At 20.3% G+C, this 21434-nt stretch overlaps 1 protein-coding gene across 3 annotated transcripts; it reads left to right on the top strand.

Moving 5' to 3' along the window:
* The first annotated feature begins 2124 nt into the window (after positions 1-2124).
* Positions 2125-21042, top strand: LOC129618532 (S-adenosylmethionine synthase). 3 transcript variants are annotated; one of them, XM_055533337.1, is made up of 8 exons: positions 2125-2143; positions 5188-5629; positions 10306-10383; positions 12762-12884; positions 14484-14596; positions 15902-16045; positions 16364-16899; positions 16991-21042. In XM_055533337.1, the coding sequence occupies exons 2-8, from the start codon at positions 5515-5517 to the stop codon at positions 17097-17099; spliced, it is 1218 nt and encodes a 405-aa protein (XP_055389312.1). In that variant the 5' UTR covers positions 2125-2143; positions 5188-5514; the 3' UTR covers positions 17100-21042. The 3 variants fall into 3 exon arrangements, with proteins under 3 accessions (XP_055389312.1, XP_055389311.1, XP_055389310.1); XM_055533336.1 differs by lacking the exons at positions 2125-2143; positions 14484-14596 and adding an exon at positions 13375-13487 and having other exon boundaries at positions 4928-5629; XM_055533335.1 differs by lacking the exon at positions 2125-2143 and having other exon boundaries at positions 4931-5629.
* The last annotated feature ends 392 nt before the right edge of the window (positions 21043-21434 follow it).

The following is a 21434-nucleotide window of genomic DNA, read 5'->3' as shown; positions in this document are numbered from 1 at the left end:
TTATATACTCACTATAATTACGTTATATAATGCATTGTTGACAATTCTTATTATTATTATATATAACATTTATATTATAGCATATGATGTACAAATTTATATTTATAATCTAAAATTGGAAAAACCAATCTAATATATAATTTTATTATTATATATAATTGTAAAATATTTATATATAAATCAAATGGTGCTACACCGTTATTTATGCAATATTAATAATAAACAGAAAGTATGTTTTCATTTAACTATAAATGTAGCTTATAAATAAATTATAATATTTCTATATATATAGTGCTAATATTTATAGACTTAAGTGTAATTTAAAGAACACATTGGATTGTAATTTTCATAATATTGTCAAAATAAATACATAATATAAAGTGTTTACATAATGTTTTAATAAAGTTATGTAAATATTATGCTTGTGTCTTAATATTAAACAGAATTTTACAAATTTACATAAATTTTATGAAAAATGTATAACTAATACAAAGGATCATAATTTTATCTATACAATTTTCAAATTACAAACATTCAAAAACATACATATAAATTATTTTAAATATACACTCTTTATTTAATAATAACTAAAATTGTGTTTCACTATACTTATAGAATAAGTACGTAAGTATACTATTAGTGGCGCTGGGGTAGTGGTTCAATTTCGCCAACCATTTATTGAGTACTAGCTATATGCATAGAAACTCTTTTTTATCTGCTCCACAATCTGCTCCAGCAATCTAAAATAAAAAAATACTTTTAACACACATTAATATTACATTATTACAATGATAATAACATATCATAACATATATATGTATGTATATTGAAAAAGGTGTTGACCACAAACGATGCTGAAAAAAGGCGTAATTATTATTTTTATATAAAAAATAAACTTTATAATTTATATTATTGTTTATACGCATAAATTTTTTATTTATAATATTATTATATGAACAATTTATTGACGTTTATAACACGAGTTCGTACATAATTTCTTATACTTGATATACTCGTGTACATACGTGCAATGTATGTATATATATAAAGCAGTATACGTGTAGTGTATATGAATATTTTAAAATGTTTAAGAATGATAAGAAATTTTACTCTTCTTAGATTCCTATTCCTATTTTATTTTCATTTGATAATATTTGCGCAATATAAAAAATTTCTCAATGCATTTTCTTATAAACATATATATATATATATATATATGTATATATGTATACATAGTACTTTTTTCTGATATAGAAATTTTATTATATGATCTATTGATCTTTTTTCTTTTTAATTTTTTAAGAAAATATTTACATATACATAATTATTATACATATACAGGGTGATTCAGAAACAAATTTACAGCCATATACCATCGGTTAGAAAGTCAAAAATGAATAAAATTTTTGTTCGAAACATAGTGTTAATTCGAAACCGTTCTCAGGCTACATGAATTTTAAAAAAATTTGACGAAGTTTTAACAAACAGTTTTTGAAAGGGCTATAATAGAGAGCTTATAATAAAAGAATAGATAATACATAACGTTGACATTTTTAAGAACCGTTATTTTGAAAAAAAAAAAAGTGAATTTTAAGATTTATATTAAAATCCAATACATTTTAGAGAAAAATTCCTATAATTCTTTTTGTCATATTAAAACGTGCTACGTATTGTGAAAAAGTGTTTACACCTTATAGAAAAATTTACGATAATTTTTGTCAAACTCATTTATTTATATATATAATATTATTACATAACAAGATTATATATTACACTAAAGGGTTCATAAATTCAGTTTAAATTTTCAAATTCATAAGCACACTGTATTTAAAATCTGAAAAAAAAATGTATAACTTTCAACTTATCAACACTGATAACAAAATGAATTTCTTTTTAATTTTTCCACATTTTTTTCTACGTTTTTATTATGTTTTATGCTTGAAAATTTGAATACTTTATTTAAGTTTTTTAAAGAAAAAGTTTCATTATTGATTTAAATTTCAAGTTAAATAGTTTGAAATAAAAATTAGCGGAATTTTAATTTTATTAAAAAATCAAAAAAAAAAAAAAAATAATTAAATTTTTTTAAATTCTAAAATAAATTAAGTGAATTTTTTTAAATAAATAAAAAAATAAATAAAATGTAAGTGAGATATAAAAAATATTAAAAATTTCTATATGGACAAGGATCAGAAAAAAAGCAAGTGTTTTATTTAAAATTATTTTTAATAAAAGCAATATTTCCAAAAATGAGAAACTTTTTTAAATAAAGTGGAAGAAAATATTAAATTCTTAAATAATTTCATTAATAAACTGCATATTTCCAGTGGCTAATGATTTTAATAAATGCAAATTAATTTAAATTTTTAATATATTTTAGAATATTAAAAAATTTGTTAAAATTTTGTAAGATGACCGAAAATTTTATTTATTAACATGTATGTAAATATTATTTTAAAATAGTAATTATTTCTTAATTTCTTTTAATTATATACAAATTTTCTTTAACTTAAATTATTGATTTCTTTTAAATATTTAATAATATTTACTACATAATTATTATGATTGGCAACATGCTTTATTTGTCAAAAATTATAATATGCAATGGGAAGTAGTAAGTAAGAATTTATAACAAATCGAAGAAAATGACAATTAAATAACAAAAACATTTTTCATTGAAAATAATATTTTCCTATGAAATTCTTTTTTTAGGCAAGTAGTTAAGTATGAAATACCATTATTATTTAAAATTCTTATTATTTCAGAACAAAAAAATTTGTTTAATTCTTAGAATTAATTATTTTTTTATATTGCAATGATAAAAGCTCAAATTTCTTCATTGTAATTTTTGTTTCCATTCCATTGTATTTCTTCATTTCCATATAACTAAATCAATAAATTTTATGAAATATATGAAGGATATTTTATTGTTTTTAATGATATTTTTGATATATTTAAATTTAAAACCGTTTCTGTTACAAAATGAAAATAACTGTTTTTATTGCATTGTTTATCTTTACAATTTTTACGTCTTATTACTTCAAAAGCTTTACGTCAGATAAATTAGTTTTGACACTTCATTCATAATTGTGAATACCTGTATTAAACTGCAATCATAACAACAATATTATAAATTCCACAAATTAATTAATTTCCATTTGCCGATTATAGCGCTCACAACATTCGAATTTAAAACAAAATAATATCTTCTAGAGAAAATTATATGAAAATCAAAGTTAAATTTTATTTTTCGTGTTAAAGTTTGACACTTAAAATAGTTTGGTAGCTTGTCAAAACTATTGTACATGTAATAATCATTGAAATTTAAGATAAATAACGTAATGTCAATATTGGCATATTTAATATTTCATAATGATTAATTAATTCTCTTTCGGGTGCACTTATGAAATGTGCAAAAAATTCAAATAACATTCAATTTTAAACTCTAACAAATTGTAATTTATCAATAACAATATCGAATAATACTATACACAACCATAATGGTTGACTTACCTAAATTTTTATGCACACAACAAACTTCTAAGATTATCTTATATTTTTAAATTTAGAACAATTAATAATTAAAAAAGTGTAAATGTATTTGTATATACATTTTCTTTAAAGTAAAATTGATAGTTCAAAATAATATTTCAAAATTTAGTTCAAAAACTATTTTAAGTTAATTGACACGAAAAAAAAAAATTAAAACCCTAAAAAAATAAAAAACAAATCGAGTTTAATAATCTATTAATAGTCAGTCATAAAGAAAACTAACATATGTATATAATTTACGTAATGAATAATCAGCTAATAAAAAGAAATTCAATGAGATTTAATTTCTGATTTAATAAATTTTTATTGATAAGAAATCGATGTCCTATTAAACTCTAAAAAGAAACGAAAAACAAAAGATGAATTATAAATTATTAATAAAGAAAAAGTGAAATTTCAATATAAATGAACTATTTAAATTACACAGAAAATCATTCTTAAATTGCATGAAAAAAAATTATAGTTATGTATTTCCGTTTGATATATATTAAGGTTAGATAATTATAGTAAGTCAATTAATTTTGAGAAAGTCATGTAATTGAAAATGTGCCGAACTTTAAACTTTATGAATTATATAGATTTCTATGGAAAGTGCATTAATTTAAGTGACATTTTGCATAGATTAATGAATGAAAATTTAAATTATTTTAACACGTAATTAAAAAATCAATTGCACGTGCCGAGAGAAATAATTGTTTCCTAATAAAAATTATCATGTTTATTTAGCCGTTCTAATGTAAACACAGAAAATAATGGTTTTTCAAGACATTTAATATTTTTGATTTATATAATCATTTCAACAATTTGTGAATAAATGAAGTTAATAAAGAAAAGTTATACTATACATGCATTATTGTCTTTAATGTCATTTACCCTGAACAACAGTGGAACGGTAAAATTGTTTTGTATTTTGCGTATACATGTGGAAACAAATGATGTCAAAAAAAATCGCCAGCGGTAAAATAAGAATTCAGCTTGATTTTGGGCAGTACTATTTAAATATTTTACATGAATTTTGACATTTCGCCGCGAATAATCGCTCTAATTCTGTTTTCAATTTAATTTTGCATTGACAACTACTCTATTTACATAATATTTTTAAATTCTAAATTGTTATTCCTAAATATTTGAAATAATAGCAATATCTCAGGGTTAATTTTTAGTTTCGCATAAATAATACGAAAAAAGTCGAAATTTATTCACTATTCGACATATAATAATCTTCAATGGAATAAATAAAATGACATTTTGATACTTTTTAGAACTTTGTAGTAGAGAAGTAAATGGAAACTTTTTTAAACGTCATAATAATATGTTGATTTTGATTTTGTTTTTATTTTTAAAAAGATTTTTTCTCTTTCATTTCTTTTCTTCACCTTTTCGCTCATTAGCCGTCGAGGAGACAAGACGTCTTTTGATAGTTTGTGTGTAAATTTTAATTTAATATTTTCTCCACACTTGCATATAAAAAAATACACTCGCTAGTCGCTAATAAGGAAGAAGAGCGCTTGCCTTTTCTGTTCTATAATATATTATTACATAAATATAAAAGAAAAAGATTTTTCTTAAAAATAATTCAATTAAATATTAACAATAGTGTTTTTTAAAATTTAATCATTTAAATGAAAAATACAGAAATCGCAAAATAAAAGAAAAATATTCTGAAGTCAAAGGAAGAAAAGTCTTTTTTTATATAAAAATTTTTTGAGAATCAAAAAGGAAAGAGGATTTTTCATCAATATTGTATATACATACACTTTTTCTGAATACGTTGGAGACTTTATTAAAGAAAAAATTTTTGGCATATCTAGAAACTGTCTGAGAGAAGGCATTGGAAATTACGCATAACCTTAACCATTAAAGGAAGAATTAAAATATTTCTGTAATAAGAAGAAAATTTTGAAAATTATCATTGGAAAATATTTTTACCATAAAGACGTCTAACTTTTAAATTGAAACAAAATGCCACAGACATCATCAGTTAATGGTTATTCAAATGGTCATAGTGCACTATATGACATGGAAGATGGACAAACATTCCTATTCACATCTGAATCAGTTGGTGAAGGGCATCCAGGTAATTCAATTTTTTTTTTTACAATATTTACGAAATAAGGAAGTATGAACCAAATTTAATCCAAATTTTAGGTTAGAATTTTAATATTTGTACATAATGCCCATATTAGATTTTAATTTGATTGCAATTTTTCTTGAGATAAAAATAAAGATTCATCAAGGACATTTGTACATAAACTTTGTAGAAATTTTCAATATTAATGTATTTTTTCTTAATTATTAAATTAAGTATTTTTCATTTTATTTTAGTTAAAGTATGCCAGTAAATATCAAAAATTTTCTTGAATTTTATAGAAAAGAATCAATTGGATTGGCAATCATTATGAAAGAAATATTTTTCAATATACAAAGTATTTAATTTGAAATTTAATTTTCAATTATTTTGAATTCATTTAATTGATAAAAACAAAAATTCTAATAATATTCTATTGTATTTAGGGGGTAACAAAATGGCGCCTTCTATAATATAAAAAATTTTATTTTTGTGTTTTTTTTTCATGAAAATTACGTATTTCTATTTAATTTTCCTTTAAATTTTTGGTTGTTTTTTTGCTTTTTTTGTACTTTTAGCCACGCGTTATTTCAATATCTAATGTATTATTGCATAAAATAAGAAATTATTTTAAAGAAGAGCCAAAAGTAGAAAAAAAAAGGAAAAAAAAAATATTGAAATTTGCGAAATTTAATATGCAATTTTGCTTTTTTTCTGTTTTTTTTTTGTCAGACAATTTTAGTATTAAGGCGAAAAAGAAGAAAAACAAAACAAACCGAAAAAAAAACACGACAAGGAAAAAAAGTAACCACAACAACAACAACATTATTTCAGTTCTAAAAACCATGTGTTTTTATTTTCTGCTGTCATTTTCAACAGCAATGATATTGTTTTTAATTATAAAATTAATTTTGCTACCTATATACGTACCTACATAATATGTAGGTACAGATTGTGCACATATCAATACATATGTTGTTACATTTTATAGTTAATATTTCATTTATAATGGCTAATTGCAATTTAATTGCTTCATAGTGTTTTTTAAAACATGTGCCTTTTTATTATAGTAGGTGTTACAATATTATAGATTTTATCAATGAACTAAAGTAAAATGTTGATTACATGAATTAAAAATATTCGTAGCTATTTATGTAGGTACTTCCTAGTACTTTATTAGTATTAGGAATTTTCGATAATTCAGATATGCTAAACTTAAAATTCTAGCTTAAATTTTAAAAACCTTTTCCGGGCATCCTTACCTAGATTCACAAAAATTAGTTAACAAGTTTATATTTTGAAATTTTTAATATTTCTCATTTTTCTATCTGAATTTTTTTTAATCTTAAAAATATTTTTGCATCATTTACAGAATTTTTTCTAAAAACGATTTGCTTTAAAAGCATTCTATAATTTTCGAATGTACTTATTTCGAAGTAAAGATTTATTAAACATGCTTTATGATCTAAATTAGATCTAAATTTTCTTAAAATACTCATTTAAACATATTAATGCAATTTATCAAAATATACGGTATGGTAACTATAATTTAATGGATTTCTTTTTTTACTTTTTAATAAGAAGTAGTTTCTACTTAACTAGGTAGGTACTAGGCAAATAGATTTCTTTTCATATCATACAATATTTAAAAAGTTTGATGTAAAAATTTAATTAGGAAATCTAGCTTACATATCCCCTACATTTTTTATAAATATGACTTGGCTATATATTATGTTAATATGTAAAAACTAATAGGTATAAAATTTATAATCATTCTATAAGATGGTCCTGCTTGGTTACCTTCTACAATTACTTCTCTATTTTATAGTTTTAATTTTAACAAGAAGTTTTAATATTATTAGTAGGCACCTAGGTAAGTAGGTAGGTATAAACATAATTACAAAATTTTATTAAAAATTCCTAAAAAACACTACCTTTCAATTTTTTTTTAAATATTTTTTTTATTAATGAAATTTAAACCGGTATAAGAATCGAATCAAAAAAAAAAAATAAATCGTAATTTATTGTTGTTTAGGCATAAAAAAAATTTAATTATAAAAAATTAAGATTTTAGAAAGAGAAAGGGGTCATAAAACTTGAAAAAGAATTTTATTTCTTATTAAAATTAATAATTTTTTAAAATTATTTATTTAAAAGTTAAATAAATATTATTTCTGATAATTAGTTTAAACTGATTTTAACATGATTTATTTATTAAATTCACTAGATTAGTTTTAATGTTTTCCAATTTTGGGTTATAAAAATAGGAGATTAAGGCTATTTAGAATATATTAGGTTTACATAATGGAATTTTTTAAAAAATTGCATCATATTAAATATGATAATGTCTACTTATATTTTACATTACATACAATATTTTCTAATCACAAATAAAGTTTAGTACCTACATATCTATCGATTTTTCGCTAAACATTCATTGAAACTTTTTTTTGTTTATTTTTTATATCATTCAATTTCTTCATCACATGTAAAAACTTTTTTATTTTACATGTGTAGTTACCTACCCATATACCAAAAATAGCACGTGTTTAATATTTTAAATTGAAAATTGAAATTTTTGTAAGGTTAGGTTCAGGTTCAAGTATTCTTTCTCAGTTTATCAGTGAAAAAAAGCGAACGCATTTGTAAATTCATACATATTATTATATGTACTGTTATTATTATACCAGTTATAGCTATTGGTATAGTAACTATAGGTACGCCAGTAGATATATGTAGCTGATATTATACTACGTTTCTTTGCCTTTTTACAATTTTATCTATTCTTATTCTTCAAATGTTTTTGCGTTCAAATTTCATCTAAACTTTCAATTATTGTATGTATACGCAATAGAAAAGTTGACATGCTGAGTAAAGCAATAAAACTGACCTACGAAAGTGAAAAAACAAAATTTGAAAGTTTAAAAAAAAAAATTCACTGAACAAATTATTTCTATAGATTTACGCTCAATTGTCTAGGTATTTAATTTGTGACCAATTAAAAGTTAAGATTGTACTATATGATAAGAGTTTTAAATTTTAATGATTAAATGTAAGTATGTAATTGTAGTAGGTGCCTATGTTTAATAATATCAAAGTGAAAATTATGATTTTGTTTGGGTTTTGTTTACTTATCAAATTTATTTATTTTGTATACTTTAAATTTATTTTTTTCCTATTGTTTATATCAAGGTATTTTGTAAAAAATTTCTATAAAATGTTTTTGGAATTTTTACTCTTTAAATCTAGTATATTTACTAATGTTATGTTTAATTTAATTTTGATGTTAAATTTTGTTTATTGCATAATTTATTTATGATTTTTAATTATTATGGGAAAAGAAACATTATCTATAGGCCAATTAGAAAAAATTTGAACGTCTAAATTAAATAAAACTGGATAGATTAGTTAATTTGAATAGATTGAATTTTATTTATAATTTTGATTAGAGAGAATTTATGTAAATTATAATAACAAAAAATTTATAATTTTGAATGACCATTCTCTACAAATCTACTATCTATAAAAAATGAATATTATTTTATTCTGTTTATTTATTTTTATTTTCGATTTTAACATTTTGTTTTTTCAAAATTAAAAATTTTTTGCGCAATTTAGATAGCATTTTTTGTTTTGAAATTTGTTTATTTATGGATTTATGTATAATGTAAGTAGGTAGAAATAAGAAATCTTTGAATAAAATTATTTGAAAATGAAAAATCATGCTATATCTCAGGTACGCCAAAATATTTTGAATTATTTAAATACAAGTTTTAAAAATTTATTTTAATATTATTAGATTTTCCATTAAATGTCTTACTAATTAGGATATTAATCGGTCAAACTAGGAGTAATTTATATCAAGTAATAAAATCACACCCATTATAAGAATTAATGTTATAAACAATATATACTTAGTTTTGTACTACAAGTTAGAACAGTTTTAGTATTACTGAAGTATTTATAAAAATGCTATAAAGTCATAATTATTTGAAAAATTAGAAATCAAACGCTTCTCCTTACATAACAAAATTTTTATAGAATTAGATTTTATTTTCCAGTCTAGATTGTAATTTCTTTAATAACTCCTTAATATGCTTACTTGCGTAATTTCATATTTCCAAAAACTTTATTTTTTTTTCCCTTAATTCATACAGTCGAATTGAAAAAACAATTGTTTTTTCTTACATTTCAAAGGGCACGTGCTTAAACAGATAATACAACTTCATTATCTACAATTTTACAAAGAAATGGTATCATTTAGATTTTTGAGAAATTTAAAAAGGCATAAAAAAAAACAAAAATAATAACACAAAAATAAACACATGTTTATTTATTTTACTTCTTTTCTTATATGTAACATGATTTTTTATCAGTTCAAGCATATTAAATGATCCTTACTGTCCAGACATTATTTTAAGTAGGTGCCTTTTGATTTCTTAATTATTATTTTAGTTTTATATGCAAATTTTTTTTTTTGCTGACACTATTTTAAAATAAAATTAAAGCAATCGTTTCTTCTTTTTTTTCATTTTCATATTTAAAAATTATTAGAACAACAATATGATAATTTTTTGATTTTATAATTTTGTTTTTATTTTTACTTAGAAATTTCTTTTGTTTCAAAATTTTTTTAATGCTGATTAAAAAAATAAATAAAAAATTTTTTGTTTTTAATATTTCAGATAAAATGTGCGATCAGATTTCTGATGCTATATTAGACGCACACTTGCAACAAGATCCTAATGCTAAAGTTGCTTGCGGTAAGTATCAAATATATTTTATATTTTCATTAAATTTTCGTTTTTTTTTTTTTTTAGTTTTGAAATGGTAATTTAAGAGAAAAACTAGTATCTACATGTGTAATTATTTTTTTTTTTTATAATATGAACTCTTGATTAAATTGAAATCAAATTCTACTTCATTTGCCCATAAAAGAGATCAGTGATACTGCTAAAACCTGGGAAATTTCGTAATGAATTAATTATTTTTGGGAAAATTGAATTTTTGAATGAAATTTAAAAAGATTTTAATTAATATTTAAAGTTTTTCCAATTAAATAGATATTTCTGTATCAAAAGTAATGGAACAATTAAATAGAAAAAATTTTTCTGGATCAATTGTAATAGAATTGAAAATTTCAATTAATTAAATTAATTTTTCTGCTTCAAAATTAATGAAATTGAATATTTTTCTGTCAAAACCTTATATGATTGTAGAATTGATTTTTTCTTTAAACTTTGCTATTTAACGAAAAATTAAAATTGATAATTTCATATTTTTAATTTTGATTCTATGAAAATTTAATGATGAAACCTAGCATATAATCTAGAAATTTTGTAATTATTAAAACAAAAATTACCCTTAAAATTTACATTTTAAACAAAAAAATTCAACTTTCATTTACTATTTTTTTTTAAATAAATTCATATGAATTTTTATTAGAAATATGAAATATATTTATACTAATTAAGACAAAAACAAGTTATAATGCATTACGTATTTAAAATACACTATTTTAAAAAATACTATAAAATATTGAAGTCATATCTTATAATACATAACGATTTTAATTAACACATCATATGATTCATAGTTAATTTTCATAGCCATAACGAGAAAATAAATAAAATTTAATTGAAATCGGTATTAATAATTACGTGTGCAATACGTCATTATGCTTTAAGATAAAAATATTAAATATATTCACTGGAAAGGAAAAACAGAAAAAAATTAACTACGTACAACGGAAATTTTTAACAAATTATTTGGTAATAACTTTGTAATTTTAATCATAATTTAAATTCGGCCATATATGATTGTTGTAAAGAAATGCTAAAAGGTTAATCGAAATTATAAATCGCATTTACTGAACGTAAAAAAGAAATCATAGAATTAATTTAAAACTTTCTATAATTTGAGTTTTCATATTTCGATATTAGAGCATATATACAATTAATACGAATTTAAGGATTTTGAAAGAATTTCTTTTTTAAATATAGAAATATTTGTGTATTTAAAAAAAAAAAATGTAGGTATGTTGCATTTGTTATTACCCGCCACCCATGATACTTTTTGTTTCTATTTTTAGCGCATACAATTGGAATTTTTGCCAAAAAAAAAAAAAAAAAATTAATACTTTTTATATTTTCATGTTTGATGGTCATTGATATTATGCTATATTTTATTTTTCATAATTTCTATTTATTTTTTATAATTTATTGAAAATTTATATTCTTTTAATTTGAATTATTTAATTTTACATAATTACCCAATTTCAATTATATATAATTGAATTATGTAAAATTAATTTGTAAATTACAATAGCAGTCGAAAAATTAGTTCAAAAATTGCAATATAAAATAAACTTTAATTAATATAAATAAATTTTTAATATAAAATAAATTTATTCTCAAATATTGCCGATAATATTAAAAATCGATCGTGTATCATGCCATTTTACCGGCCAAGTGAGAGAAGGTGGTGAATGACCATCATATATTTACTTTATGTACTTTTCGAGTTCGAAGAATTTGTCCGTATTTCGTATATCGGTTTTTTTTTTAAAATATATACAAAATTTAATTATTATTTATTAATTTTGTTTTTGAGTATGATAGGTTCAAGCGATAATTTGACAAAAAAAAAAAATACAGAAACACAAATTAAAAAATAAAAAAAAATCTTATTGGAGAAATGAAATCCATTATAAAAAAAAACTCAGAATTCTAATTTGAAAATCAATTGGCTTTTTGTTTACATTTAATAAATTAAAAATACCATTTTTACAATAAATGCATTAATAGTACCAAAACCTAGTATAGCACAGGGGTTAAGTGTTTTCATTACAAAATATATTCTGTTTAGGAATGTGCAGGTTCAAAACCTGGTAGTGACGTGCTCCGGGTTTTTTTAATTGAGAATGAAGTTTTTTAAGTGATGATGTATCTAATTTCATTTAGATTATTTGCTACTCTTGAATAAAAGTGCATGATGAAAAAAAAAACTGTTCTGATATATTAAAAAAATACTTCATTCAAATTTTTTCAATAATTTTACTATTCAATTTTATGTTTATTATAAATATATTGTTAGATTATTAAAAAAATTTTGTTAATAAATATTTTTGTCTTATTTTTAGAAACTGTTGCCAAAACTGGAATGATATTATTATGCGGTGAAATTACATCAAAAGCGGTCGTAGATTATCAAAAAGTTGTTAGAGAAACAGTAAAACATATTGGTTATGATGATTCCTCTAAAGGTAAATTTTATTTTAAAAATAAATATTTTGGAACATATAAATTAGGTTTATAGATTTTTGTTGTTTCAAATACAATCTAATTGTGTATATTTGTAAAAAAAAATATAGTAAAATATTTGGCTTCTTTTTTTTCAAAAACATAAAAAATTTAATGTTTTTAAATATTGTAACTCTTAAATTTAATCTAGTAAATTAATGAAGAAAAATTATATGTCTTTAATAAAAATAATAGTTTTTTATAAAATAAATAGATATTTTCTTCATTTTTCTTAATAGAAAAGTATTTGATTTTGGAAACCAGAAAATTTTATAATATTTTGTTTTTGGGTTTTTAAATTTTTTTTTTATAAAAAAGAAAAATCAAATATATTTACATATTTTTGTTTTATAAATATCCATAAAAGTTAAATTCAATACAAATTCAAATACAAATTACAAAATAAAATTATAAAAAGAAAAATATTAAAATACAAAAAATAAAATAAATAAGGTTTTGATTGGAGTACACTAAATTTATTGGTTGCTATTGAACAACAATCCCCAAATATCGCGAATGGGGTACACATTAATCGACATGATGATGAAGTTGGTGCTGGTGATCAGGTATTAAAAATATGGGGAAATATTAATTTTTTTTTTTTAAATTTTTATTTAATCTATTACAAATAAGAAACAAAAATCCATATTTTACTAATTTCTATACAAAATAAATAAAAATTGAAAAAAAAAATCTCTTTTTAACTTTTTCGAAAAGTTTTTTTTTTTTTTTTTTTTAAATATTTTGAAAAAGGGTTTGCTGAACAACGATTTTTTTTTGTTCTTTCTAATCATTTATTTTATGAAATTAATATGAAATTACAAAAGAAAAACAAAAATCCCATTCTAATAGGGAAAATTCATTTTATAAAAATTTTTAAACAGTGTTTGTGATTGTCCATCATTCATTTTATTAAACCATTGTTCTTTTTTCTTAATTTGGGGGAAGTGAGTGTAAAATAAAAGAATAGACAAGTGTAGTTGCAAAAAACCAAATTAAGTGATGAATTAATATTTACGTTTTAAAAGCATGCTAATTATTTTAAATAAATTAAAGAAGAACAAAAAAAAAAAAAGAAAAATCCCAAAATAATTTCAAATTTAAATAAATTGCAACTTAAAGCAAAATTCAAATTAAATTTATTTAATTGAACAAATTTAAGTATTATATTTGTATAAGGTTTATAAAGAAAGTGGCCCATATATTATTACTTAAGATATAAATTATATAATTAAATGCACGTGTTAATTTTTATTAATTAACAAAAATGCATGAAATATATTCTCATATTTTTTTTTTTTTTGGGGAGAATTGCATATTAAATTTTGCAATAGGTACATAAAACATATCATATCTAAACTTAAAAAATTTATATAATAAATAGTTAGGAAATCATAAAACATAAAAAAAAAACATGTACGGAACTGAAACGAAAACATATGTAATTTTTTTTAAAGCAAATATAAATTTCTAGAAAAAAAGAAAGAAAACCAAAATACTTAATTTTTTTTTATTTAGTTATTTCCTCGCATTATTTTCTTTAATATTTTTCATTTTCAAAGGTTTCGATTGTAAGACCTGCAATGTATTATTAGCTTTGGATCAGCAATCTTCAGAAATAGCAGCTGGTGTACATGAAAATCGATCTGAAGAAGAAATTGGGGCTGGTGATCAGGTCAGAGAATAACAATAAAAAACACAAAACAAATACCAAATCGAATAATTTTTCCTTTTTTTCACAATTTCTTAATTTTATAATTAAATATTTTTACAAATTTTATTTGATATTGGCACAATGTATGCTTTTTTTATTGTCTTCATACTTTAACTTATTAGTTTTTCTTTGAAATAAATGAAAAAACAAAAAAATTGTTATTAAAATAAATATACAGCCCTCTATCATAAATTCTACTCGTAGAGTTCTATCAATTATGCACTTAGTTACGACGAAGACTTTTAAATGATCACAAATTCCGTTCATAGAGATTATATACTAGCAGTAATGGCAGCATAATTTTTCGGAGTGTCAAAATCTATATTTTATTTCAACTTTTTATTTATATTTTTTTTTTGCTATTGTTTTATTTTTTACTACGAACGTAAATTATTATTAATCTTCTACCAATATTCGGAGCAGAATTTTAGTACTTCGGATTTGGCAATATGACATTGGTAATTTTTGGAATTTCAAGGCTGCGAACGGAATTCATGATAGGGCTGATTTTTTTTTTTTTTTAATTAATTTTTTTTTTTACTGTTTATATACAATTTTTTTAAATTATATTACCACATATTAGGATTTTAGCTAAAAGGATTATTGAATTCAATTTTTTAATAAAGAAAAAATAGTATTATGCATTGTGCCAGTATTTCCGCTTTTAATTTTGCTCTAATTTTATATAATTCTTTTACTGTAAAGTAATTATTTAGTAGATTTATTTGAATTAAAATTGAAAAAAATCATAAGTATGGCACTTTTTTTGGCCCTAGACTACAAAATTTTTAGAGTTCTTTAAGGAGAAAATAATTTTTTTTAAAATTGTTTTTAAATACAAAATGAAATTGGCAACTACAACTTGAATTCTTTTTTGGAACCAATTTTACATTGCTAAATTTGATCAAAATTATTTCTTTTTCTAAGTTGTTTTATTTAATGTATGAAAAAAAAATTGATATTTTCATTTCTTCTTCATATTTACATAATATTTGTGTATTTTTAATAATAAAATTAAATAAGACTCATTTCATTGCTTTTAAAAATTTTCAAAATTACATTCATTATTTTGGAATGACGTACCTTTTTGCATGGTTTTTCATTTATTTTATTAATTTTTGCATTTTTGCTAGTGTATACTAATGTGATATATTTGCTTTCATTTTTCCACTATTTTTATAATAACATAATATCAAGTTTTAAAAAAATTATTAATTTTTAAATATAAAACTATAAATTTTAATTATTTAATATGAAAAATTTTAGGGTTTAATGTTTGGATATGCTACCGATGAAACTGAAGAATGTATGCCATTAACAGTTGTCTTAGCACATAGACTAAATCAAAAAATAGCTGATTTACGAAGATCTGGCGTATTCTGGTGGGCGAGACCTGATTCTAAAACACAGGTATAAAGTTATTATAAAGTTGATTAACTATTTATTTTAATGCCTCTAGTTAGTTCAACAGGTTGGTATGCTTTTGAATCAAATTTTAAATCGATTTTAATTTTTTATAAAAATATTCAGTATGATAATAATAAAATTTTATAGTACTGCTGTAACTATTGATTTGATTTTCTTTGTAAATACAAGCACTTTGTAGTGAAATTCAGATTTTTTTTTAGTTTTTTTGTTTTTAAGAACTAGAGGCCTTAACTTGTTATCATTATGAAGTAACTTTTTTTTAGCGATCCTAATGTATTTTAATGTTATTTTCAATTAAAGGTTACATGTGAATATGAATTTGTACAAGGTGCATGTTTACCAAAACGTTGTCATACAATTGTAGTATCATTACAACATTCTGAAAAAATTACATTGGAAGATTTACGTACAGAAGTTATGGAAAAAATTATTAAAGATGTTATACCACAACAATATTTTGATGCTAATACAGTTGTACATATTAATCCATGTGGTCTATTTCATATTGGTGGCCCAATGGGTGATGCTGGTTTAACTGGAAGAAAAATTATTGTAGATACATATGGTGGTTGGGGTGCACATGGTGGCGGTGCATTTTCTGGTAAAGATTTTACAAAAGTTGATAGATCAGCTGCATATGCAGCTAGATGGGTAGCAAAATCATTAGTTAAAGCTGGTTTATGTAGAAGATGTTTAGTACAAGTATCATATGCAATAGGTGTAGCCGAACCATTATCAATAACTGTATTTGATTATGGTACATCAAAGAAAACACAACAGCAACTATTAGATATTGTTAAGAAAAATTTCGATTTAAGACCTGGTAAAATTGTTAAGTAAGTTTAAATATTTTAAAATGTTGCAATTAATAAAATTACAAATGTATGTTTATGTATTATATATATGATTTTTTTTTTTTTATTGTAGGGATTTAAATCTTCGTCAACCAATTTATCAGCGTACAAGTACTTATGGGCATTTTGGACGAGATGGTTTTGCATGGGAACAAGCAAAAAAATTAATTGTAGAAGATTGACTACCATTATTAGATAATAAAAATCAACAAAATAATATGACAATATCAGTTAATCAAGCTGATAACAATAATAATAATAATAATAAAACTAATTTAAAAAATTGTAATTCTAATTTAAAATCTTCTGCAAATAACGATAATAACGCTAGTTGTAATAATAATATTGAAAATAATGATATATTAAGTAATAAATTCATCTCTTCTTGTTCTTCTACTACATCTAAGTCTATAATAATTTCTCCTTCGACTTCTACTTTAAATGAAGTAACAAGCTCTAATGTTAATCAATCAGAGGACACAGAAAATAATGATGACAAAATAATTTTAGATGATAACAATACAAATATGCCTTGTGCTAAAAAATTAAAACTTGATAATGAAAAAAGTAATGCACTTTTTGAATAATGTTTATTATATATTTAAAAACAAAAAAAAAAAAACAAAGGAAAAAAACAGAAAATATTCTTATTTTCTCATAAACATTTTGGGGTTACATTGTTAATTAATAAAAATTAAAATAAAAATTAAATAAACTTAGTATTACCCAAATAGTATAAACATTTTCAAATTAAAAATGGCTAAATATAATATAAATTTGGTATCAAAACATAGTAATAATAATAAAAATAATAAATAAATATAAAAAAATGGTCACAATTTTGTGTCCTAATTTTACAAATCATTTTACTTAACTAAATATACCCGTTGTATGTGGAATAAAAAAATAACATTTTATAAAAATACTTTTGTATCTCTTAATGTAATTAAAATTCTATAAAAAATTTTAGGTTCAAATATTTTTATTAAATTCTATTTTAATTTAAATGTTTTATTTTTTTAAATTTATAAAAGAAAATTTTAATTGATGAATACAAAAAATTGATAATTTTACCCCAAAAACAAAAAAAAAACAAAAACAAATTTTTTAAAGCGAATATTTTTGTATTTAATTGTCAACTGTACTGTTTATCTGATCTTTTTTTTGAATATTATACAAAATTTAAAACAAATTAATATTTTAAGTAAAAACAAAAAAGTAAAAAAATTAAAAACTGTTTTATGTAAAAATGTTTTCCTTTTTTTTTTTTATTGATGAAAAAGTTTGTATATTTATTAGTTTAAAATATATTGATATTTATGTAAAAAAACAAAAAAAAATAATTTTTCTTTTGCTTTTTTTGTTAATATTTCGTATCATAATTATTATAGTAAAGTTTGGTTTTTCTTAGGTTCATTTTATTAAAAATTATGTTTATAAAAATTTCAATAATATTGATAAAAACTGTTTTTGTTCTTATGATAAAAACTTTTAAAACTTACAAGAAATAAAATGATTATACAATAATTTATTTATTTTATTAAAATATCCTTCTGTTACTATTTTGTTATTTTGGATGTGGTAAAACTGCTGGTATTTTAATTATACTAATTCAAGATATTTTGTAATAACAATATATTAATTGTAATTTAAATGACTTTAATTTATACTTGAAATAACTTGAATTTTTAATTGAAAAAATAATTTTTTTTTTTTTATAAAAAATTGCTTTACACATATTGTTCAATATTTTACAATTTTATTCGATTGGAATTTTAAAATTTAATTTTCTTAATTTTTGTTTTTATATTTTTGATATTTTACTATGTGTGCTATAATTTTAATGTTAAATTTTTTTAAACAAATTTTCAAAAGTTCAAAAAACTAAAGAAAAATTCTTTTAAAACAAATATTCTTTTTTATTGGTATCTATTTTAAAATTTATTTGAAAAAAAAAATTGTATTTAATTTTTACTGCCAAACAAAAATATACATTATTTATATTATTATACAAAATATAAAATTAAATAAAAATGGAAAAAAAAAATTATATACAAAAAAAACGTTTTCTTTATGTACTCTTAATGTAGAATTAAACATAAATTTTCTTAAAAGAATTTTGAAGAATAAGGAAACATATAATTTTTATAATTTTTTTTATATAAAATTGCATATGTTAGAAAATTATAAAAAAATGTATAATTAAATTTATATTTATATTAATAAAAATTTATCTCCTTTGTTTATTTCCTTTATTTTTCGATTATAAATCCTAATATTTGAGTTCTTCATTTTGAATTGAATTAATCTAAATCTATAACATTACTGCATGAGATGCAAAAAAAAAAAAATTGCATTGTTATATTTATTTACGAGATTAAATTCAAAAAATTGTAAATCAGAAATTGTTTTAAAATTTAAACAAATAAGATCATAATCCAAAAATGTATGAATTTTCAGGTAGACTATACCTATAATTAGGATCAGTTTAAATAATTAATTTTCTTCAAATGACGATTCTAATTGAGATTTTTTAATTGTAAAAACTTCAAATATTTTGGTGAAAGACTTTTACTTTCCCTTAATCTAAGAGTATGCTTTTCATTAAATTTAATAAACTCAATTTAGTAGTTTATACATATTTAAAATATAATATTATATCGAATTTTACTTAAAAAAGAAAATTTATAATAATTTTACATTAAAGTATAAAAACTATGGCAAATATTTAATTAAAAATATTAAAAAATTGTATATGCTTTTTATATATTTATATATTGATATAGAATATAAATAATAAAAAAAAAAAATTAAAGTAATTGTATAATTTATAAAGAAAAAAGTAAAAATATGTACACAAAAATTGTAAGTAATTATTTTTTTATCATAAAATTTAAATTCTTATAAATAAAATATTATTATAAACAAAGATTTAAAAGCAAAAATTAAATTAGTATATTATATACATAAATGTATTTAAAATAATATTCTTTCTTTTGATTTTAGGATTTCAGTAATATTTTTAATTTTTATAAAGTGTTATTATCCCATTATGATAACATTGCCCGAAAATAAGAAATTTCTAAAAATTGAAATATTCGTTTTGATTAAAATATTTAATACATATAGATAAATAATATTTAAAAACTATTAATTATTAATTTTTATATAATAATTTTGTTTTAATTTTATTTGAATTTAAAATTAAAAACTAAAAACCATTTATTAAATTAAAATTAATTTGTGTAACTTTTTATTTAATTGTTATTAATATTCATTTTTATATTGGAATTGAGTTATTTAAATTTTAATTAATTTAAGTTTTATTCAATTCAATATTAAATCCAATTTCGAATTTATAAACACCATTTTTTGTAATTTAAATACAAATTTTTCAATAATCTATATAAAATTAAATTTTTATAATAAATTAAATAGTTTTTAAATGTTATTTATCTCATATAGGGCTTTTTTCTTATTTTCAATTCATTTAAATTCATTTTTTTTAAAGATATAAATATTTCTATAGCATAAAACCCAACGTTAAATACACATAATAAAACGAAAAATAAATTTTACAATAAAATTAATTTTATTAAAAAAATATAAAATAAAAAAGAAGATTGTAGATTTTAATATATAAGAAACATAATAAATAATAATAATAATAGAAAATATTAAAATAATGGTAGAAAATATTAAAACATTACACCTAGTCTTGTCTCCTATAATATTATATTATTTTATAATTATAATATAAAAAAAAAAAGAAAAATACAAAAAAAAAATATGTAATATTTTTAAAATTTATGTATCTTGTAGTGTGTTTTTATTATTAATAATTATTAAATACTTAAATAAGAAACATTTTGTTTTTTTTTTCTGCAATAAAATTTTTTCAATGTAATAATGTATAAAAAGAAATATAATAAATTGTACGGCGAATATATTAAAAAAAAAACAAAAAGGAATGAAAAGGAATCTAGAGAAAATAATAGAAAGACCAGAATACAATGTGAAATGAAGGAAAGCAGAAATAATGTAATTTATTTAAAGATACATAAATATTTTAGAAGTTTAAAAAGAAAATCTTTTAATAAAATTAAAAATACAAAAAAAAAAAAACAATTCAAAATTTTGTGTTTTTATTAAATTTAAATTTTTTAACCAATAATAATTAAGTCTTATGATCTGCTCTGGATTTATTTGCTTTAATATAAAAAATAATAAATTACTGCCTACTTGCAGGAAAAATAAATATTTAAAAGACTCAATTACGGAAGTTGGTTCAAATCATCAATCAAATACTCATCGGTTTAAGCCGTCAGTTGTTATTGAATCAGCTTTGTTTCAATAACAAAAATTGTTATTCAATAAATTGATTCAATCAATTGAGTGAAATCCTCTTTTATAGTTTTATGGCTTTTAAACTGACGAATTCATTTAATTGCAAGTCACAATTTTATTGTGCCTTCATTTAAATAGTTTTATTTGGCTTACAAATATTATTTCTACCA

The sequence above is a fragment of the Condylostylus longicornis genome, unplaced genomic scaffold (genome assembly GCF_029603195.1).
Source record: "Condylostylus longicornis isolate FDR11 unplaced genomic scaffold, ASM2960319v2 ptg000009l, whole genome shotgun sequence".
Taxonomy (NCBI): domain Eukaryota; kingdom Metazoa; phylum Arthropoda; class Insecta; order Diptera; family Dolichopodidae; genus Condylostylus; species Condylostylus longicornis.
This window is presented reverse-complemented; position numbering and strand designations above follow the sequence as displayed.

What these genes read in the sequence shown, in the direction of transcription:
- LOC129618532 (XM_055533337.1), top strand. Translation starts at nt 5,515, where the DNA reads ATGCCACAGACATCATCAGTTAATGGTTATTCAAATGGTCATAGTGCA. An exon ending in TTATGATGATTCCTCTAAAG is followed by an intron (nt 12,885 to 14,483) that starts GTAAATTTTATT and finishes TCATTTTCAAAG; the next exon opens with GTTTCGATTGTAAGACCTGC. An exon ending in AAATTGGGGCTGGTGATCAG is followed by an intron (nt 14,597 to 15,901) that starts GTCAGAGAATAA and finishes GAAAAATTTTAG; the next exon opens with GGTTTAATGTTTGGATATGC.